The 23,257-nt window shown below is 40.3% G+C and overlaps 1 protein-coding gene and 1 long non-coding RNA gene across 2 annotated transcripts in view; one reads left to right on the plus strand and one right to left on the minus strand.

Moving 5' to 3' along the window:
- The window catches only part of NEDD4 (NEDD4 E3 ubiquitin protein ligase), a 165,041-nt gene extending 145,910 nt beyond the window's left edge, over positions 1-19,131 (minus strand). Inside the window, exon 1 of the mRNA XM_003827870.5 lies at positions 18,876-19,131. Within this exon, the coding sequence (XP_003827918.1) occupies positions 18,876-18,920 (45 nt within the window). The 5' untranslated portion in view covers positions 18,921-19,131. The remainder of the gene's footprint in view (positions 1-18,875) is intronic.
- A 78-nt stretch (positions 19,132-19,209) lies between these two features.
- Positions 19,210-23,257, plus strand: part of LOC117976030 (uncharacterized) — a 91,215-nt gene continuing 87,167 nt past the window's right edge. Inside the window, exon 1 of the long non-coding RNA XR_004666526.3 lies at positions 19,210-19,408. This is a non-coding gene — a long non-coding RNA (uncharacterized LOC117976030). The remainder of the gene's footprint in view (positions 19,409-23,257) is intronic.

The raw sequence follows: 23,257 nt of genomic DNA on the forward strand, positions 1-23,257 counted from the left end.
AGACACACATAGACTGAAAATAAAGGGACACAGAAAATATTCCATGCCAATGAAAACCAAAAAGAGCAGGAATAGCTATATCAGATCAAATAGATTTCAATACAAAAACTAAAAAAAGAGACAAAAAAGGTTATTACACAATGATAAAGGCATCATTTCAACAAGAAGATACAACAATTGTAAATACATATGCATCCAACACTGAAATACCCAGTTATATAAAGCAAATATTGTTAAAGTCAAAGAGTCAGCTAGACTTCAATATAGTAATAGTTGGAAATTTCAACATCCCACTTTCGGCACTGGATAGATCATTCAGACAGAAAACCAACAAAGAAATGTTGGACTTAATCTGCACTGTAAACCAAATGGACCTAATAGATATTTACAGAACACTTCATCCAATGGCTGCAAAATACATATTCTTCTCCTTGGCATATGGATCATTCTCAAGGATAAACCATATGTTAGCCACAAAAGAAGTCTTTAAAAATTCAGCTAGGCACAATGGTTCATGCCTGTAATTCCAACACTTTGGGACGGCAAGATGGGAGGACTTCTTGGGCCCAGGAGTTTGAAACCAGCCTGGGCAACACAGTCAGACCCTATCTCTTAAAAACAAACAAAACAACAACAACAAAAAAACAGGCAGAGTGGTACTCCCAGCTCATCAGGAGGCTGAGGTGGGAGGATCACTTGAGCCCAAGAGTTGAGGCTGCAGGGAGCCATGACTGTGCCACTGCAATCCAGCCTGGTCAACAGAGTAGCCCTGTCTTGAAAAAGAAAAAAGTTAAAAAAATTAAAATCTTAAAAGTATCTTCTCTGATTACAACGGAATAACACTAGAAATCAATAACAAGAGGAACTTGGAAATAATACAAACAAATGGAAATTAAACAGTATGCTCCTGAATGATCGGCAGATCAATGAAAAAACTAAGAAGGATATTAAATAATTTCTTGAAACAAATAATAATGGCAACACAACATAGCAAACCTATGGAATAGAGCAAAAGCAGTACTAAAAGAGAAGCTTATAGCTATAAGTACCTACATGAAAAAGTAGAAAAACTTCAAAAAAAAAAAACAACCTAGCTATGCATCTTAAAGAACTAGAAAAGCAAGAGCAAACCAACTCCAAAATTAGTAGAAGAAAAGAAATAATAAAGATCAGAGCAGAAATAAATCAAATTGAAACAGAATATAATACAAAGAATCAACAAAATGAAATGTTGGTGTTTTGAAAAGATAAACAAAATAGACAAAACTTTAACTAGACTAAGGAGAGAAGGCCCAAATAAATAAAATCACAGATGAAAAAGGAGACATTACAACTGACACCACAGAAACTCAAAGGATCATTAGAGACTACTGCGAACAACTATATGCCAATAAATTATAAAACCTAAAGGAAATGGATAAATTCCTATACACATACAACCTTCCAAGATTGAACCATGAAGAAATCCAAAACATAAAAAGACCAGTAACAAATAATGAGGTTGAAGCTGTAGTAAAGTCTCCCAGCAAAGAGAAGCCTAGGACCTGATGGCTTCACTGCCAAATTCTACCAAATATTTAAAGAAGAATTAATACCAATCCTACTCAAACTATTTCAAAAAATAGAGGAGGAGGAATACTTTCCATACTGATTCTATAAGGCCAATATTACTCTGATATCAAAACCAGACAAAGATCCATTGAAAAAAGAAAACTACAGGCCAATATCTCTGATAAACATTGATGCAAAAATCCATAATAAAATACTAGCAAACCAAATTTGACAACACATTGAAAAAAAATCATTCATCGTGACCAAGTGGGATTCATATCAGGGATGAAAGGATGGTTCAACATACACAAATGAAAGTCAAACGTCATATCAACAGAATGGAGGACAAAACCCATATGATCATTTCAACTGATGCTGAAAAAGTATTTGATAAATTTCAACATCTCTTCATGATAAAAAAAAAAAACCCTCAAAAACCTGACTATAGATGGAACATAGCTCAACACAATAAAAGCCATATATGACAGACCCACAGCTAGTGCCATGGTAAATGGGGAGAAACTGAAAGCCTTTCCTCTATGATCTGGAACAAGATAAGGATGTCCATTTCTTTTCCTTTCTTTCTTTTTTTTTTTTTTTTGAGATGGAGTCTTGCTGTCACCCAGGCTGGAGTGCAGTGGCACGATCTCAGCTCACTGCAACCTCTGCCTCCCAGGTTCAAACGATTCTCCTGCCTCAGCCTCCCGACTAGCTGGGACTACAGGTGTGCGCTACCACACCCGGGTAATTTTTGTATTTTTAGTAGAGACAGGGTTTTACCACGTTAGCCAGGCTGGTCTCAAACTCCTGACCTCAGGCAATCCACCCACCTCGGCCTCTCAAAGTGCTGGGATTACAGGCGTGTGCCACTGTGCCCGGCCGCCCACTTTTACCACTATTATTGAATATAGTACTGGAAGTCCTAGCTAGAGAAATCAGATAAGAAAAAGAAAGGGAAGCTAAATTAGAAAGGAAGACATCAAATTGTTCTTACTTGAGAATGATATGAACTTATATTTGGAAAACCTAAAGACTCCACCCAAAAGCTATTAGAACTGATAAGTACATTCAGTAAAGTTGCAGGATACAAAATCAATACACAAAAAATCAGTAGCATTTATTTTAATTTAAGAAACAAGGTATTAAATCAGTAGCATTTTTATATGCCAACAGTGAACAATCTGAAAAAGAAATCAAGAATGTAACTCCCAGTTACAATCCCTACAAATAAAATTAAACAACTAGGAATAAACTTAACCAAAGAAGTGAGAGATCTCTACAATGAAAACTATAGATGAAAGAGATAGAAGACGACACCAAAAAAAAAACAAAAGGGAAAAATATTCCATGTTCATGGATTGGAACAATCAATATTGTTAAAATGTCCATACTACCCAAAGCAATCTACAGATTCAATGCAACTCCTATCACAATACCAATGACATACTTCACAGAAACAGAAAAAACAATCCTAAAATATATGGAATCACAAAAGACCCAGAATAGCCAAAGTCATCCTGAGCAAAAAGAACAAAATGGAGTCAAATTAATTACTGGACTTCAAATTATACTACAGAGTTATAGTATCCAACACAACATGGTATTGGCATAAAAACAGATGTACAAACCAATGGAACAGAATAGAGAACCCAGAAGTAAATCTATACATCTATAGTGAACTCCTTTTTGACAAAGGTGCCATGAGCACACAATGGGGAAAGGACAGTCTATTCAATAAATGGTGCTGGGAAAACTGGATATCCATATGTAGAAGAATCAAACTAGACCCCTATCTCTTGTCATATACAAAAATCAAATCAAAACATTGAGGAAACTCTCCAGAACACTGGTCTAGGCAAAACTTTCTTGAGTAATACCCAAAAGCACAGGCAACCAAAGCATAACTGGACAAATTGGATCACATCAACTTAAAAAGCTCCTGTATAGCAAAGGAAACAATCAACAAAGTTAGGAGACAGACCACAGAATGGGAGAAAATATTTGCAAACTATCCAACAAGAGACTAATCACTAGAAAATATATGAAGCTCAAACAACTCAATAGGAAAAACTCCAATAATGTGATATTAAAATGGGCAAAAGATCTGAATAGATATTTCTCAAAAGAAGACATACAAATGGAAAACAAGTATTTGAAAAGGTGCTCAAATCACTGATCATCAGGGAAGTGCAAATCAAAACTACAATGAGATATCATCTCACCCCAGTTAAAATGGCTCTTATCCAAAAGATGGGCAATAACAAATGCTGGCAAGAATGTGGCAAAAGGGGTACCCTTATCCAATCTGGGCAAAAATTTTTTTTTTTTTTTTTTTTTTTTTGAGACGGAGGCTCGCTCTGTGGCCCAGGCTGGAGTGCAGTGGTGCAATCTCACTTCACTGCAAGCTCTGCCTCCCGGGCTCATGCCGTTCTCCTGCCTCGCCTCCCTAAGAGCTGGGACTACAGGCGCCCGCCACCACACCCGGCTAATTTTTTTTTGTATTTTTAGTACAGACGGGGTTTCACCGTGTTAGCAAGGATGGTCTCGATCTCCTGACCTCCTGATCCACCCGCCTTGGCCTCCCGAAGTGCTGGGATTACAGGTGTGAGCCACCGCGCCTAGCCAACATTTTTAAAATTTTAAAAGATCAACAAATATGAAATATTATAGCACAAGAGATAGCAAATTAACTGATTCTATTCTAAAATGATTCCACTGGCAAGCAGTAGCTTGTATGCCTTTCTCAGAAGAAGTCTGAGTGGGAGAAAATATGCATATCATAGATTATTTATTTTAACCTTCTTTCTTCTAAAGACTTACAAACATCCCTGTTCCAGGAGGCCTCGCTAAATAAGATAGTCATGGCTGCAGAATGATATTTTGGCCAATGATGGACAGCATATATGATGGTGGTCCCATAAAATACCACATTTTTACTTTACCTTTTCTATGTTTTGGTACACAATATTTACATTGTATTACTAATGCATACAGTATTCAGTACAGTATCATGCTGTAAAGGTTTGTAGACTAGGAAGAATAGGCTATATCACACAGCCTAGGTGTGTAGTAGGCTATACTTTCCAGGTTTGTGTAACTACACTCTATGACATTTGCACAGTGATGAAATTGCCTAATGACACATTTCTCAGAATGTATCCGTTGTTAAGCAATGCATGACTGTAAATATTCTACTAATTCTAAAATCCATATGGTAAAATAACACAACACAAAAAACTCTGACTGGAGATGCTAGATAAAAATAACTTTCTTCCATCACCAAATAAAATTAAATATATAGCTGATCTTTCAAGAAAGAAGGGAAATCCTCAGGTATCAGAAATAAAGATGGAATTGAAAACCAGAGAGGAAATTTCAGTTTTCTGAGGGGAGGGATTCACAAAAATGGGAGATTTTATTTAATCTTGTTTTTTTTTAATTTAAAAAGATTATCCTTTTTTTCTGGAAGGTTACTGAATAAATAGGCCAACTGAAATATTCCATGGGCCCTGATGGTCAAATTCTCACTATACCAGTTTACTGGAAAGTAGCCATACTACGTTACACAGGTAGGAATCTCCAAAACTGAATTCTGCCAATTAAAAATCTCTTCTGTGATGACTTAATTAACAAGTACAATTTCTCTCAAGTGGTAAAGTGTAATTGAAAGTGACAACAGCAAATAATGTTACTTATCTTATTTTTTCTAAGTTCAGGTAGCAGTTATAATTTATATGACCTTAACTGAGAAAAAAGATTACCATCTATCTCTAAAAAGTTAATCCATATTTGTGGAGCTCCTGATATTAAAAACCATCCATGTTAGCCTTGTCTGAAACACTCCCCATCCTCATGGGGAAAATGTAACAAGCATTAATCAAAAACAATTCCAGGGGAATTATAAATAACACAGCTATCCCAGATACATTTAACTTTTAACCTTTCTCCTTGCATTTCCCAACACAAAAATCAGAACTAGTTATTTTAAATGCTAAGATTAATTGATAAGCTATACTGATTAAAAACTTCTTTCAAAATTAAGTGCCATTTATTTTAATATTTGCATTGTTTTAACTTCATTTTATGATTTTATTCTAGAGAATTGTCAAATTAGTCTTTTCCATCACTTTCATGTGTTGAGATTGTAATCTCTCACATGTTTGAAAAGGAGGGAAAGCAGCATAAATGCTGCAACTATAGAAAAATCTCTTCAATAATTTTAGAATTCTGATCCTGAGCACTATTAACAGAAATCTGGATAGTGCTTAAATAAATAAAAAAGTAACAAAAGTTAAACACCTTTTCCGTAATCAAAACAGGGACAAAATTATACCAGACCAGGGCTCTTCACTAAAGCTTGAAACTTCCCTCTTCCAAACTCATGAGTAAAGAGAGCTTTATTGTTTTTTGAAAATAAAATAGAAAGTTGCAAATTACAGGCAAAGAGATGTGGCTTTTTTGAATGACAAGGAGAAACAAATTGGTAATGTGATGTAATGTGTTATCTATGCGGGCAGCGTCAATAATTAAAAGGTAGCTTCTTAAGGCTGAGATTTTCTCCACAATTCATGAAGGCATCTACTAACTGCTCTTCAATTTCTTGACAACGCAAAAAAAAAAAAAAAAACAAGAACAGAAAACACAGGGCTGCACGTCTTTCCATTTCTCACAAGTCTTGAGAGATTTTATCTTTTGTTATTCTTCATCCTTCTCCCATTCCTCTGTTGTCCCCCACCCTCGTAAGTCTATTTAAAAAAAATATATATATATATATATACCCCATTTTTACTTATCTCTGAGTTTTTATACAAGCTGGATTCCCTTACTAGTTCACTATTAAAATCCTATATCATCTAGGCAGAATCCTTTGAAGCCATTCAAAAAGTAATTATTATTATAACAGAATAATTATATTAATTGAAAAAATAAGAATGCTGAAATCTATGACAACTGTAAAAACACACACAGAAAGATTAGAAGGAAATATACAAAAATAAAGTTATTAAAGTAATAAGATCATGAAAGTTTTTACTTCTTAAACATTTTGTAAATTTTACATTCTATTTTTTCTTTAAAGAAAGTTCTGTCCTTTCTTCAAAGCCCAAATGCCACCTTTTCTAAAAGCCTTAGATGAAATTAATCTTCTCACTGTCAGAGGTTCATTTATGTAGCATTTATCACATACTATCTTGTATCTGAGGCAATAAACTTTATGCCTTTCTCCACTTTTAAAACTGAGATTTTGGAAACTTTCTTTTCATTAACTTTTATAATTATAATTATTACTTTTTTTTTTTTGAGATGGAGTCTCGCTTCGTCGCCCAGATTGGAGTGCAGTGGCGCAATCTCGGCTCACTGCAACCTCTGCCTCCTAGGCTCAAGTGATTCTCCTACCTCAGCCTCCTAGGCTCAAGTGATTCTCCTACCTCAGCCTCCCGAGTAGCTGGGATTACAGGCGCGTGCCACTAGGCCCAGCTAATTTTTGTATTTTTAGCTTTGCCACGTTGGCCAGGCTGATCTTGAACGCCTGACCTCAGGTGATCTGCCTGCCTTTGGCCTCCCACAGTGCTGGGATTTCAGGCGTGAGCCACTGCACCTGGCCATCTTTTCATTAACTTTATACCCCTCTGTAGAAACAAACAGAATACTTGGTGCACAGTAGGGGCTGACAAATTCTGGATTAACAAGAAACCTTTCTAAAGTAGCTGAAAATAGAAGCCTCATCCCCCAACTTGGGTCTGAGAACAGCGGCTGCTGTACCCACCAAACAGAAGATTGAGCGAACTGGGTGATCCAAGGGAAAAAAAATGCTATAAATCCTGACATGTGAGAATCCCACAGTGAAATGGTAGGTTCAGATCATTCTACTGTGAGAGGCTCCAGTCAACAGTACCCGCCCCTCGTACAGAGGATGTAAGCCACCAAACAAAGGAATAAATTTGGAAAGAAGAAAACAAGAAATTAAAGAAACAGTAGATTCAACACAGAAAAGAGATCGAGTGAATTCTCACAATGATGGCAAATGGAAGCCCACAGATGATGGCTACACAACAGGTGTACAGAACAAACAGTCCAGATGGAATGCAACATAGCAAGAGGCTGTCTTCAACAAGAACAAGGAAAAGGAAATGGCTAGCATTCATTTTTAGTGTGTGTGTAGGGGTGTGTGTGTGTGTGTGTGTGTGTGTGTATGTGTTACATTTTTACCGCACTGAATGGTTTTAAAGCTCTGTCCAACAGCTTGCAATTAAATTTGTGACAGACATACAGAAAACTAAACCAAACAAAAAATGTGAAATAAATAATTATAAACATAATATAGTGATTCAGATGTGAATAATACTGTATTTATATAGGGTAATAAGGTAAAAACAAAATATTCAACAAAAAACAATTGCTAGGGAGGGATGCATATTTTTTCCTTTTTTTTTTTTTTTGAGACGGAGTCTCACTCTGTCGCCCAGGCTGGAGTGCGGTGGTATGATCTCGGCTCACTGCTTGCAATGTCTACCTCCCAGGTTCAAGCGATTCTCCTGCCTCAGCCCCCTGAGTAGCTGAGACTACAGGTGCCCACCACCACACACAGCTAATTCTTGTATTTTTAGTAGAGACATATGTGGGATTCTCATATATCACCTCACCACCATGTTGGCCAGGCTGGTCTGGAACTCCTGACCTCAGGTGATCCACCCGCCTCAGCCTCCCAAAGTGCTGGGATTACAGGTGTGAGCCACCATGCCCGGCCTCCTTTTTTTTTCTTTTGAGCAACATGCTACATCACTTACGGTGACCATATTTTCCAAACTAAACACTGGAACCTATGGATTGACAGCAGTTTTCTTCCTCTGGTATGTAAATTTATTTGAAACGATCTATAAAAATATAAGTGGAAGATCACCCATAACTGAGAAATAAAATCAATCAGAAGTGTCCTTGTAAAGCTGGAGTCTATGATACCCACATGCATGAGTCAGAATTCTTCAAGAGTTTTTGACAGTAATAACCATAATAAAGAAGAAATATCCAGAATCCTTGGATTTAGGAGCAAGCAGTAGTTCTCAAAGTGGATTCCATGGACTAGCAGTATGAACATCACATGGAAATTTGTTACATATGCAAATGTTGAGGCCCACACCTACTGAATCACACACTGTGGGGTAGTCTGTATTTTAACAAACTCTTCAGATGATTCAGATGGACACTAAAGTTGACAACCACAGGTACAGAACATGGGGGTAGGAAAGAAAACTGCTGCAGTTAATGTGGTTATGGAAGTATTCCTCATTTAAAATACTAGACTTTATTCAATCAATACTATATAATTTCTAAGAAAGAACAACTCATCATTACTTTACATCTTATCACTACTTTTAAGTGTGATAACACCATATCTGTTTTTTATACACAAAGTATCACTGGAAGGATACAGATGGAGCTGATAACCTAGGTTACTAGAGAAGGCTGGGAGACAGGAGTAGGAGGAGGGCTTTGGCTGAAACTTCAAATGTTGCTGAAACAATGTGCAGCAACTAGAACTTTCACACATTACCAATGGGAGATTAAAATGGTACAATCGTGTTGGGAGACTGTTGGGCAGTTTCTTATAAAGTTAAACACGTATAACCCTATGACCCAGAAATTCCATTCCTAGGTATTTACACAAGAGAAATAAAAATATACTTTTATGAAAAGATTTATAGATGAATGTTCACCGTAGGTTTATTCATAATAGCCCAAAGTTGGAAACAATCAATGTGTCCATCAAAGGAGAATGGATATATTCATACAATGAAATACTATTCACCAAGAAAAAGAATGAGCTATTGATACACACAACCCCATGGATGACTCTCAAAAAAAGAATCAAGCCACAAAAGAGTACATAATGTACATTCCATTTACATGAAGTTCTAGAACAGACAAAAGTAATCCATGGTGACAAAAGGTTGCCTATAGAGAGTAGACGGGCAGAATTGACTGGAAGAGGGCCCAAGGGAGCATTCTGGAATGATGGGAATATTCTGTATCATAATTGGGTCATTGGCTTTACATGTTGAAAATCATCAAATTATACATTTATAATCTGTGCATTTCACTCTTCGTAAATTTCACTCTTCCCCACCCCCATTCCATAAAAGAAGGCAAAATCAATACATTTTCAGACAAAAACAAAAACTGAGAAAGTTCAATTCCAACAAACAGTCAGTAAAATAAATTCTAGGGCTGGGGGCGGTGGCTCACACCTGTAATCCCAGCACTTTGGGAGGCCAAGGTAGGTGGATCACCTGAGGTCAGGAGTTCGAGACCAGCCTGGCCAACATGGTGAAACCCCGTTTCTACTAAAAATACAAAAATTAGCAAGGCATGGTGACTGGCGCCTGTAATCCCAGCTACTCGGGAGGCTGAGGGAGGAGAATCACTTGAACCCAGAAGGCAGAGGTTGCAGTGAACCGAGATTGCGCCATTTTGCACTTCAGCCTGGGCAACAAGAGTGAAACTCCATCTCTTAAAAAAAAAAATTCTAGATGATATACTTTAGGCAGAAAAAGTGATCCTAGATGGAAAGGTGAAGAGGCAAGAAGAAATAAAGAAATAACTAGCAAACAAATGTTAAGCATATGAGGAACAAATATTAACTATGAAAAATAATGATGATGATGACAATGGTGTGTGTGTGTGTGTGTGTGTGTGTGTGTGTGTGTGCACGCGCGCGCGCCTGCATTTGATTTCCATGCTACTTGGTATCCAATTCCAAATCCTTAACATGGCATGCCAGGCTTGCCTGATCAGGCTATCCTCTCCAGCCTCATCTGCTGACGTTGTGCCTCTTGTTTTAGCACTCCAACCTTCCTGTTCGTCTCCATCCCATCTTTTGCACATGTGGTTCTATTTACTCAGAAGGCTTTTTGCCCCACTCTTCACCTGCTAACTCCTATTCATCCTTAGTTTCAATTTCCTTGATATTTTCTCCCTTCTCCACACCATATAAAATTAATTAATTTTTAGATATACTTTTTTTTTTTTTTGAGACAGAGTCTTCTTCTGTTGCCCAGACTGGAGTGCAGTGGCGCAGTCTCGGTTCACTGCAACCCCCACCTCCCGATTCAAACAATTTTCCTGCCTCAGCCTCTCAAGTACCTGAGACTACAGGTATATGCTACCATGCCTGGCTAATTTTTGTATTTTTGGTAGAGACAGGTTTCACCATGTTGGCCAGGCTGGTCTCGAACTCCTGACCTCAAGTGATCCACCCATCTCAGCCTCCGAAAGTGCTGGGATTACAGGCGTGAGCCACTGCGCCCAGCCTGTTATAAATACTTTCATCTTACACTGTTTTCCTTAATAACACTTATAAAATATTGATGTGTGATAATTTATTTAATGTTTCTCTCTCCCTCTTGGCTATAAAATCGGTAAAATATATTCTATATCATTATACCTCATGCCCTGACCCACGTGCCTGATACATAGTGTTCATCAAATATTTGTTAAGCAAATACAGAAATCAAGTACTTCAGAGGTCCACCTAAAAGCTTTATCAAGAAAAGACAGAAGATGTGGAAATGAGAGCATAACAATTACAAGTTAATTTTGCACACATTCCATTCACATTCATCATATTCCTGAGAAAAATCTCTTCTGTTAAATTATTTTATTTGTGTATTAGTAGCAGGAAAGTGGAAGGACCAAGTGTTTGTTATGAATATAACACTTCTCCCTACTGGGAGAAGGTTCTTGAACAAATCAGAATCTCATATTCCTTATCTCTAAAATGGGGGTAATACTTCCTACTTCTGCAATAATGTTGTGATGATTACAGCTAAAGTATGAAAAAATCTAACCTGGTGCCTGGCACAGAGTGGGTATTCAGTTAAAGGCAGTTGTTATTTATTTAGGTTGACTCTTTTTCCCAAAGGAGAATACTTTCACTAAAGCATCTTTATTGACGGCCATGATTGTTTGCTCATATTACTCTCTTCATTGCCCCAACATGTCTCGCATCAGTTGAAGCCAGACATTTGAGTCCAGCCATGAGTTATAATAATGGGCTACAGACATATTTACTCAACTTTCAGAAAAGCCTTATCAAAATGCTTTTTGTTTGTGCTGTGCCTTTCTCCCTGCATTTATCTCCAGACTTCTCCTATCCCCTCCCCATTCATTTATCCTCTTAAACTTTGATACTATTGGCAAGGAGGCCAGAAGAAATAGAAGTCCTAAAGAAGAAGTAACATCAATTGCCACAGAATTCAGCAGAACAATGGGTTTAGCAATTCAAATCAGCTATCTGACTTAAAGATTCAGCTCTGGAGTAGATAACCATGATAGATTGAGAAGCAATTGTGTTCATTTGGTTCCTGCATGTCTCCAAATGCTATAGAATATTTCTGAGACAGCAAGGGGATGGGAGAATCAGCAGACTTAAATATCCTGCTCTGACTGATGTTTAATTATGCAAGATTCACCAAGTAAGTGACAGGGCCAGAATTCCAACACAAAAGAATCCCATTTTCTATACCCCTGCTCACCCTAAATGATTTATTTACGAGGTCTCTTCCAGCTCAAAGATTCTACTCCTATGTGATATATGAATTCCTAATTACCTATAAAAGAAATTATAGTTCCTTCTCCTTTTCTGTTCCTGGCGCAGAGCAGTCAATCACAGGCCACTACAGAAAATGTCTGTGGAGTGAGGGTGAATTTCACAGAGGTGCATGGTTGGCATGCTCGCCAGCACGGGGCACTGAGGGGAGGAGGGAGGTACCATACAGAGATACATCAGAAGGGTGCCCACTGGCAAGGGTACTGAGGAGGGGAGGACGGCGTTGCACAGGGATGCTGCATAGAGAATAGCAATATTCCCACTGGCATCCAAGGATGTGAAGAGCTGAAGTGGCAGAGGAGATGTCTGCGTGGTCAGGAAGTTAGTTACACTGAACACATAAGTAAATGAACAAATATATTAAGGATAATAAAAGTCAAATTTTTTCACTGTTAGTAAAGGTACTTATGGCTATAAAGGAACTCAGGTATTAGGTTTGAATTGGAAAAAATCAGTATGAATTCATGATTTTTAAATTTATGTATTTACAGATTGATATAGAAATAGCTATACATCTTTGTGTATACTTATATATGCGTGTAGAGGACACATACACACACACACACACACACACACACATGCTTCTTAACTGTTCAGAGATGGTCCAAGAGTATATCCCAGTAACAATGAGCACACCAAGTACCCAAATTGTAGCATGTAAAAACCATTTTATACTAAATAGGACCAGTGCTCCTAGGGAAAATGGCTGATTGTAGATAGCTGAGCCAAGCAAAATACAAGAGAAGCCTGGAACAACTTCTGCCAGAAAGTGTTCAAAGAATGATGGGGACTTGTTACGAAGACCTAGGAACCTCCTTGAAAGGGCTCCCACTGGACAAACTGGGACAGTATGAGCAATAAAATATTTAATGACAGTAATTGATTACAACCTGCTGAATAAAGTGGGATTTTACAAGTCTATGCTGATATAAATAAATGACAGCAAAAGGAAAGCTCTTCTTACATAGAATGCCAACTAACAGAGATGGAAATAAAACAAAATAGTGGTGTTTGGTTCAGATAGAATTCATCAATGGATGCTAAAACTGAGGATGAAGACTTGACGAGAAATAGGATATTGGCATAATCTTACAATATGTCCCCTGAAAATACTATCAATTATAAAGAGAAAAAAGGTGACATTACAGAGAAGAAACCTGGCAGACACCAAGGTGACCAAGTGATTAAGGTCACTGACAGTGTTGGGACAAGTCAGCATCATGTGTCCCCTGGTGTGATGCATGCGAAGAACACAGCATCATTTCTATGATTCCTGCCAAGAGAGCGTGACCTGAACATGGTCATCAAGAAACACTAAACAGACCCAAACAGACCCAAAATGAGAAACATCGTAGGATGTAAGGCCTGTCCTTGCTTTTTTTTTTTTTGTGAGACGGAGTCTCGCTCCGTCGCCGAGGCTGGAGTGCAGTGGCATGATCTTGACTCAGTGCAAGCTCTGCCTCCCGGGTTCATGCCATTCTCCGGCCTCAGCCTCCCGAGTAGCTGGGACTACAGGCACCCACCACCACACCCGGCTAATTTTTTTTTTTTTTGTATTTTTAGTGGAGATGGGGTTTCACCATGTTAGCCAGGATAGTCTCAATCTCCTGACCTCGTGATCCACCCGTCTCGGCCTCCCAAAGTGCTGGGATTATAGGCGTGAGTCACCGTGCCCGGCCAAGGCCTGTCCTTCTTAAAACTGTCTAGGATAAGAAAAACTGAGGAAATGTTACAGATTAGAAGAGACTGCAAAGACATGCCACGTAAAAGCAATATATGTTCCCTGATAGGTTCTTAGACCAGAAAAGGAAAAAGAGAAATTATTAGTAACATTTATCAAAATTTGGATGGTATCTGTGGATTGAATGGCATTGTTGTATCAGTGTCCATTTCCTAGCTTGGAAGGGTGTATGGTTGTTATGCAGGAAAGTATTCTTGTTTTAGAAAAATACACACTAGAGTATTTAAAGATGATGGGGCATTGTGTCTGCAGCTTGCTCTCAAGTGGTTCAGAAAAAGATTAATGAAAATGGCAAAAAAAGGTGATGGAACAATTGCAGTGAAAAGGTTAACAGTTGCAGAATCTGTATGAGAAGAATACTGGAGCTCTTTGTGTTGTACTTTCAACTTTTCTGATGGTTTAAAATAATTTTAAAATAGGACGGGCACGGTGCCTCACGCCTATAATCCCAGCACTTTGGAAGGCCGAGGCAGGCGGATCATCGGAGGTCAGGAGTTCGAGACCAGCCTGGCCAACATGGTAAAACCCCATCTCTACTAAAAATACAAAAATTAGCTGGGCGTGGTGGTGCGTGCCTATAATCCCAGCTACCCTGGAGGGTGATGCAGGAAAATCGCTGGAACCTGGTAGGCAGAGGGTGCAGTGAGCTGAGATCGCGCCATTGCACTCCAGCCTGTGTGACAGAGCAAGACTCCGTCTCAAAAGTAAATACATAATTTAAAAATAAATTATTTTAAAAATACACTATATTTATTCACTTCTTTAGTCCCTGCGTCCATGAAAAATACTTTATAATGATCCTGGAATTAAAGAGTTGCAAAAAAGCACTAATGGCAAAAACAATACATGAAAGATTGGGAGAAATTACTAACACAGCTGCTGCTTAACCTATGCTTCTCCTCCTTTGTGTGTAGTACATAAAGGTTTGGGAAGTTTGTTCCCAGACTGAGTAAGGGTCAGTTTCTGCTCAGCCTTAGTGGGTCCAGAAGTATCAGAATATGCCCTTCTTACCCTGTTACTTATGCATTGTTGTGGCTGCTGCCACCAGGGGCATCTATTATTCTGTATGTGCAAACTGCACTCTCCATACCGATAGCGGAGACTCTAAACTCTTTCCTCTTTATTTCCTTCCTTCTTTTCCTTGCTTCAGTCAGCCTTTCTTATAGGAAACAGAAATCATTCTCGATGCTTTAAGAAGAAAGAAGCTAATACAGGGGATTAGATGCTTACAAAATTTTTGGAAGAGCTGGAAGAGTAGGTGCTAGGCTGGACTTCTAGAGCAGGGGTCCCCAACCTTAGGAACCAGCCACACAGCAGGAGGTGAGTGGCAGGCCAGTGAGCAAAGCTTCATCTGTATTTACAGCCACTCCTCACCGATCACATTACCTCCTGAGCTCCGCTGCCTGTCAGATCAGCAGCTGCATTAGATTCTCATAAGAGCATGAACCCTATTGTGAACTGTCCATGCAAGGGATCTAGGTTGTGTACCCCTTATAAGAATCTAATGCCTGATGATTTGTCACTGTCTCCCTGTCTCCCATTACCGTCACCCACACTTGGGACCATCTAGTTGCAGGAAAACAAGCTCAGGGCTCCCACTAATTCTACATTACGGTGAGCTGTATAATTATTTCATTACATATCACAATGTAATAATAATAGAAGTAGAGTGCACCATACATGTAATGTGCTTGAATCACCCTGAAACCACTAGACCGTATCCCCGGTCCATGGAAAAACTATCTTCCATGAAACCGGTCCCTGGTGCCAAAACAGTTGGGGACTGCAGTTCTAGAAGATCAAAAACATGGCAGAACTGACCCATCCACGAAGCTACTACCTCTCCCAGTCAGAAAGGTAGATGATCAGGAGTCATCACCAGAACTGATGACTTCAAGAATATAATCAATCTTGACGTCTGGAAGCCACCACCACCACTACTTCCGTGACTTCCTATCAATATGCACAAAGCAAGTTACCAGATACTGGAATACTTTCGCAGAAAAATTAGATGTTTACATGACTGTGCTTATCAGCAGAAAAAGCCAAAGAAACAGAACAATATGCTCCACCTCATTTCCACTCCGCAAATCTCAAGTAAGTGCACTTAACTGGGGAGCCTATTTTGGATCCAGTCCATTAATTTCAATGGAGTGTGGGAAACAGTGTTTAGTTTTCCCACCTCCATATCACAGGGAGGTACATGGGAAGGAGGTGGGAAGTGATGCTGAATTCCAGTCCCCGCATCCACCACACTGCTCCCCAACAAAGATCAGTGTGTGTTATTCTCTACTGTTAATCTCAAGTGACCAGAGCAAATCTGGTATAAATTATACTACACTTCCTCCTTTGTTTGTTAACACTTTAATGGTAAAATCCTGCACATGCAGCCAGGGTGATCTCTTACTATAAGTCACTTAGATGTGGAAGAAGAGCCAAAACTCACTGAAAAGTGAGAGAAAGGTATTATGATCTACATTTTAGCATACTTCAGTGCTAATATGCTCAGACACTGACTCAGCGACTATTCACTATATACTGATTAAATTACAATTCTTTCACTATCTTCTATCCATTTCAAATTATTTTTCTCCCTGTTTTAGTTTCAAATTTAAAATAAGAATCCTCTCCTTTTGTTGTAATGAAAAAGCACTTTACTTTTAATCAACAGCAGAGGGCTGCCTATTTCCAGACTAGTCTGTGAGTTTTAGAAGTGACATAGCTGCAATGCTTTCTTCCTTTAACAAAAGGGGTGTTTGGGGGTGGGGAGAATGGGGGAGTGTGGTTCCAATCCTTCTTTTACTTTTGTGATAGACCAGAAAATAAATGGTAAATGATAGTGGAGAGGGCAACCTCCACAAGAAAAAAAGTGACTTTTATCTTTGCCTCAGTCCGAGGCTGAGACTGTCTTTTTTCCCTCTCTATCCCTGGTGCCTAGCACAATGCATGGTACAGAGCAAACAGTAAATGAATGTCTATTGAATGAATAATCCAATTACAATGGAAGAAGTGGAAGACTCTTCATCATCATGTCTCTTATCTTCCTATCTCACTCCCTTCCTCAATGTGGACAAAATAGAGGGGGGATAGAAGCAAATTAGAGTCATGGAACTGACAGCCAGAACTCCCAGAAGGTGAATGGGATAGGACACATTCCATGAAACTTCCTAGAAGTACAAATCCTTCAGCAAGTTCAGGAAATCCACATTTCAAAGGGTGGAGTTTCTGGCCTTTGGCCCCAGTTCCTTACCGACCACCCATTAACTGCCACAATTAGTTTTATTTCAGCTGGGCAGAGGGGTGATGATTGAAAACAGAGAAATTACTAAAGTAGATAATTAAAAACAGTGATCATGTACCAAGAGGGAGAAAACAGATGGTGAATGATACCTTTGGCACTATTTTCTTTAAGATCAACTGGCTCTGCTGGAAGGCAGTGAGATGAGAAATCTGCAATTAGCAGGGCCTACCTGTGAATACAGCAGGGAAAGAAAGTCCAAGGCCAGCCTGATTGGGTTGGACACCACCTTGAAGTCAACTGCACTGGGCAGTCTACGTAGCAAGCAGGGAAATCTGACTGATAAGAAAGCGACCACAGGTGAAGTGCTGTATTATCTTCTGATCTCGTCTACAGAATAAAGGTGCCATTAGCTAGAATGATATCTTTAGCTGTAACACATTGACTATTGTTTCTGAGGGACTATGAGCCGCCACCATTTGTCCATCATCACTTTGTTTCTCTTCTGGCAGCAATAACTAGGAAATTAAATTCTAATCGCATCACGTAAGCATTCTCAAAATATCCTGAAATAACTTAACTGCATTAACAAATTGCCCACCCTTTATAAACAAAGAACTCTCAAGAGAAGTGTAAAATGTTTGACGACACCAAGGTACTAAGAGAAGGAACTATACAACTTAAATATTACAATACTTAAGCAAGCAGTATAAATTAGGTTGATGGATTTTCAGTTAACTGGGTCTCATCTTGATAAAAGGTACATGTGGCAGCTTAGTCAGCCAACAAGAAGGCAAAAAATTTGATTTTTTTCACTCGGAACCAGTCACTATTAGACTACATGCAGCCTTTTCATCTCCCACCCATTTGCATTTTTGAGACAATCTCCAAGAACACACAGAAGCCACATATCATTTACGACGGAACAACCTTTCCAAATGGTCGTACAATATTTTTAATAAGCATAGGCATAATCAGCATTAGTTATTTAGCTGAAAAGAAACAGCTTTGCCTTCTTCAAATCCCAGAGCTTAATCTAGTTTTCAAATGGAACAGATGTGGTAACTTCTTTATAAAGTATTTATACTTTTTTGGCTTCACTTTTTAACATCAACGACGACCGGTGAAATAAAGCATGAACTTCTCACACTAGACACTTGTTGCTAGAGAGGAGGAGCAAAATTTATGTTCCTGCTCTCCCATCCCTGTCTCTAGTTAGGGGATTAAAAAGGATTTCAGATAAAGAAGAAAAAAACAAACCAGCGAATGACAATTCACTTGGAACTCTCCAGACCGAAGTCCGTAAAGTTAAGTCGGCCCGGCCTCCGCCAGAGCAAGCAACTCAACAGCGGGGATGCTGCGACCGTCTCCCAAAGCCTGGGAGCTCCGCACACGCGGCGGGGGTGGCAGGAAGGGGCTGGCGCGGTGATGTGGGTCCCCCGCCGGCCGCCTAGCCCCCTCCTCAACACTTCCTGAAGGAAACTGACAAGTGAGGCGGCGGCCTCTCCGGGAAGGGGCGGGTGTGGACCCGACAAGCTTGCTCCCTCCAGCGAGCCCCCAGCGCCCGCGCGCCGAGCCGCCCCCACAGTCCCCGCGGCGCCTTGCGCGCTCCCCGGGCTCGCGCCGAGGGAGGAGGGGCTGACAGCAGAGCCTCCGATCGTGGCCGCCGCCGCTACCTCCCCGGGTCCGGCTGCTGAATAACCCGAAGGGAAGCCCGCCCCGCAGCCCCGCGGTCCCCGCACCTCGTCCTCCAGGAGCCCGAACACCTCCACCGCGCAAGTTGCCATTTCCGAACGCTTCCAGCAAACCGGACGCGCTCGCCCCCGCCCAGGGCAGGCAACTGTGGAGGAGGAGGAGGAGAAGCGGGAGGAGGCGGGGAAGAGTTGGAGGAAGAGGAGGAGGCGCTCCCTCAGCGACAGCAGCGCCTCCCCCGGCGAGCGGGCACTAGCGGCACCCGGCAGCGCGGCGGGAAAAGGCCGGCGGCGCGCGCTCCTGGGGCTGGGCGGGGGCGCGCGTGGCGGTGCTCGGGGAGTGGGGAGGGCGCGCGGCGGGGCTCGGGTGGGAGGAGCGCGCGCGGCGGGGACCATGGCGTGGGGAGCGCGCGTGGCGGGGCGCGCCCTCGGTCCCTTCCCCGGGAGGTAGGTGGTTGACGGGCCCGCCGGGGAGCCAGGGAGCGCCGGGAAGCGCCGGGAAGCCAAGCTGCAGTGTTCCTCAGCAACAAGTCTCGCTGAGATCCGACCCAGAGTTCGGCCTCTGACTAGACGCCTGGGAATCCGTGAGCTTAATCCCCGCTTAAATCCCAAACTGAAAATCATAGCGCTTTCTTGTCGGTTAAGGGTGTCATTCCAATAAGAAGCTGGACCTGGGGACCGCCAGGGAAAGCCTGAGCGTGGCAGCAAATGGGGAGGCCTGGAGGGATCGCAGCAGTCTTGGACTCGGGATCTGAAATTCTCTCCCTAGGATTTGTAAACAGTGCCAGTTCCTAAGCTATTTGCTGTCCTATGGTCTGTTCATCTTTAAATCCCACCAGTAACAATCCAATCTCCAGGCTGACCCTCTAAACCTGCTTTAGCTGGGCGTTGATCTGCAGCACCACCAGAAGGCAGTGACGAAGAGGGAAAAATAAAGTGAACTAGGACCTCCTGTAGAGTAACTCCTCCTGTAGAATAACTCCTCCTGTGGAATAAGGTTATGGAATAATCATGCTTTTTAATATTCCTGTCTGATGGGCTTTATAATTCCATAATTACAGGAAGACCTCCACCAAATAAGGCATCCATAAGAGTCTGGGGAGAATTATGAACACCCAGGCCACAATTTATATCATGTTGTTTTTATACATTTGCAGAAATTTGCACAATTCTGCAATCTCAAAATCTAATTTTTATTTTCCTCAATGATTTCAGAATAACTCTGATTTATTTTTAACAGTTTAAGATGCTACGTGGGAACAAGGCTATAGCCCCTATTACTGGTTTGTTACATAAGATTTTTCTCGTACTTGGCCGGGCGCGGTGGCTCACGCCTGTAATCCCAGCACTTTGGGAAACCTAAGGCGGTGAATCACCTTAGGTCAGGAGTTCGAGCCCAACCTGGCCAACATAGTAAAACCCTGTCTCTACTAAAAACACAAAAATTAGCTGGGCGTGGTGGCGGGCGCCTGGAGTCCCAGCTGCTTGGGTGGCTGAGGCAAGGGAATCGCTTGAGCTTGGGAGGAGGAGGTTACAGTGAGCCAAGATTGCGCCGTTGCACTCCAGCCTGGGCGACAGAACAAGACTCCACCTCAATTGTCGTACTTTATGATTGGTAGGATCCATTTCATTCATATAATATGTATCAAAATTCTGTTAATACACAATTCAGATTTTATCCGTATTAGGGGGAAAGAGATGGCACTTAATCAAACATGACTACAAAATTACAGAATGGTCAGGAATTGTTGGCTTACCTAAATCGAAAAAGCCATGAGAGCATTAATTTGTTTTTTAAGTTGTCACATATCTGTGGGATTTGTGGGTTAAGAATAAAATAATCTGAAAATATTGTGTGCCCTTCTATTTTGCGAATATTTCCCTCATCTCTCATGATACACATTTTTATGTTTAATTTTAAGTTAGTTAAGTCATTTGAATTTAAGTTAATTCAGTGTCATTTCAGGGCACAATTACAAACGTGTAAGAACAGCTTCCGTTACTGCTACTAAAATTTAATGAATATATGAGAAGTATACACAGCCTAAAACTGGTAATTAAAAAAAAAAAAATCAGTAAATCCCCAAGGGATTATAAAGTAAAGCAAATTGGCCATTTGATGTACCCAATAGGTATTAGTGATGATACTTCTAAAGACCACTGATTTGACTCATGATTTCTTATTCTGTCTTTCCGAATATGAAATCATGAAGAATTAAACAGCTACCAATACAAGATGAACTAGAGTAATTATTGTATCCCGGTCAACAGCTAGGAGGGGCACCTGAAATTAAAGGAAACTCACATCAGGATGGTGATATCAGCTGGTGGTCCAATAACCAACCACCACTGAGAAAGCTGTTTAGAATGAAGAACTCCTCTACATATCACTCAACTGCGCAGAACTCTCATGAAGGTGTTTTGTCCACCTAGGCTGCCTTCGATTAGGTTCATGTTGATTTGGTTTGAGTGTGTGTATAACCATGTGAGGCACATGTGAAGAATGTGACATGGTGCATAACAATTGATTCTGTGCCTCATACCTGTGCTAGGGATCATCCCAAGCCAAAATCCAGGCAATTCTAGCAACCTCCAATAGCATCACCCCTTCTATCTCTTGTTCTTGAGTCTTTTCTCCCTTCAAATCTGCCTTTACATGAGCCTCCAAACTGATTAAGAAGCAAGAAATGAATGAAAACCAGTAAACCTGGTCTAGACTTTCTAGTAGTCTGTGTACGTAAACCTCTTTAACTCTGCCTATAGATTTCACTGTGATGCAGAAATTGTTTCTAGTTTTTAAAATATCACCCCCTGGGATCAAAATCGGATGTGGAATGTAACAATATGAAAGGTAATGATACGAAATGCACTTTCATGTTGGTAATTAATTCCCTAAGGGATATAAAAAAGTCTTGTTCAGAAGTTCTCCTTTAATTCTCTCTTACTCTTAATATCTGCTGGCTGCTTCCTTTCTAATAGTTAATGTTTGAGATTTTTAAGGTTCATTTTTTCTTCCACTGGAAACTCCCTGGACCTCATCCATTGCCATTGCCATTACCATAGTTTCAGCTACTCTCTTCATAGAGCCCATCTCAGATCCAGAGCTCAGTAGTGCAAGAAATGTTTATTTGATTTTCTGAAATGAACTAAGTTTCTACCTCCAGTGGTAGAATACATAGTCCCAATCAATTCATTGGTCTTCCCTGACCCTCTTTTTGCTAAGCTGGATTCTGACTTCTAACAGGCTGTTGTGCTCCCTCATCTTGGTGATAAAGGTTCTCATCACTCCCTCCTGGAATTAGTAGATGTATCTGTGTTCCCGCTGGCCTCTAGCTGTGGACATCTTTATCAAGTCGAATTACATTTGGCTGTTACCTAAACTAATAAGATTTAAAGATTCATGTTATATGGCTGTCATGTAAAAGTCTAGACAGTGGGCAGGGCAGGGTTAATATGGCTAGTTTGCTCTGCCAAAGGGTCAGAAATTCAGGCACTTCACAGCTCACTGCTCTGATGTTTGTAGGTGTGACCCTTATCCTCATAGTCCAGAGAGTGGCTCAAGCTTCAATCATTACGTCTATGTTCCAGGTTACAAGGCAGAGGAAGGAGTAAAGAAGAGAGTTCAGGTATCATGGTCATCTTTTAAAATGCCCTCCTCACCCCACAAGGGGTGGGAGGTAGTGAGAAAGACGGCCAGGTGCAAGGCAGTGGGACCCAGGTGTGTTCAAGGAAGGGTTTGCTTGGTGGACTGGTGATGGCAGAAATGGGAAATTAGTTACTTGTAGAGACAAGTGATCCAATAAGTGAGTATATGAATGATAATGAGAACCACATTCGTCACTGTTGAAGAAGTTACAAGAATGGAAAGAGAAAACTTGAATGAGTCTTGTGTTGTTATAATGAAATTGGTGGTGTTGATATGAACTCAAAAGTTTTTAACATATATATATAGTATATAAATAAATGTAGATGTAAACCTCTGCTGCACACACACACACACACAAATATTTTCTACATTTGTACTCTAAGAGGGCCTGGGAACAATGACACCCCAAAAGCAATGAGCATATCTTGCATCCATATTTTAACTTTTTACTAAAAGAAACCAGGGCTCCTTGGAAAAATGGCTGATTCCAGGACTAGGACAAGGCAAATAAAAGTTGAGCCTGAAACATCTTGTTATCCCAGAAAATAATGAAAGTAATGATGGAGATAGAATAAAAGGACACAGGAACCAACCTGAAAAAAAGCTCCCACTGGCCAAAGATGGCCTAACTTGAGCACTAAAATAAATTATGATAGCAACAGATTATAATCCAATGAATAATTCTGGTACCATGAGTTCATTACAGATATAAATTATAATAAATGAGTACATTCAAAGTTCAATGAAAAATGAGATTTTTACAGGGTTTGACGTATATTTCCACAAA

The sequence above is a fragment of the Pan paniscus genome, chromosome 16, assembly GCF_029289425.2.
Source record: "Pan paniscus chromosome 16, NHGRI_mPanPan1-v2.0_pri, whole genome shotgun sequence".
Lineage (NCBI taxonomy): Eukaryota > Metazoa > Chordata > Mammalia > Primates > Hominidae > Pan > Pan paniscus.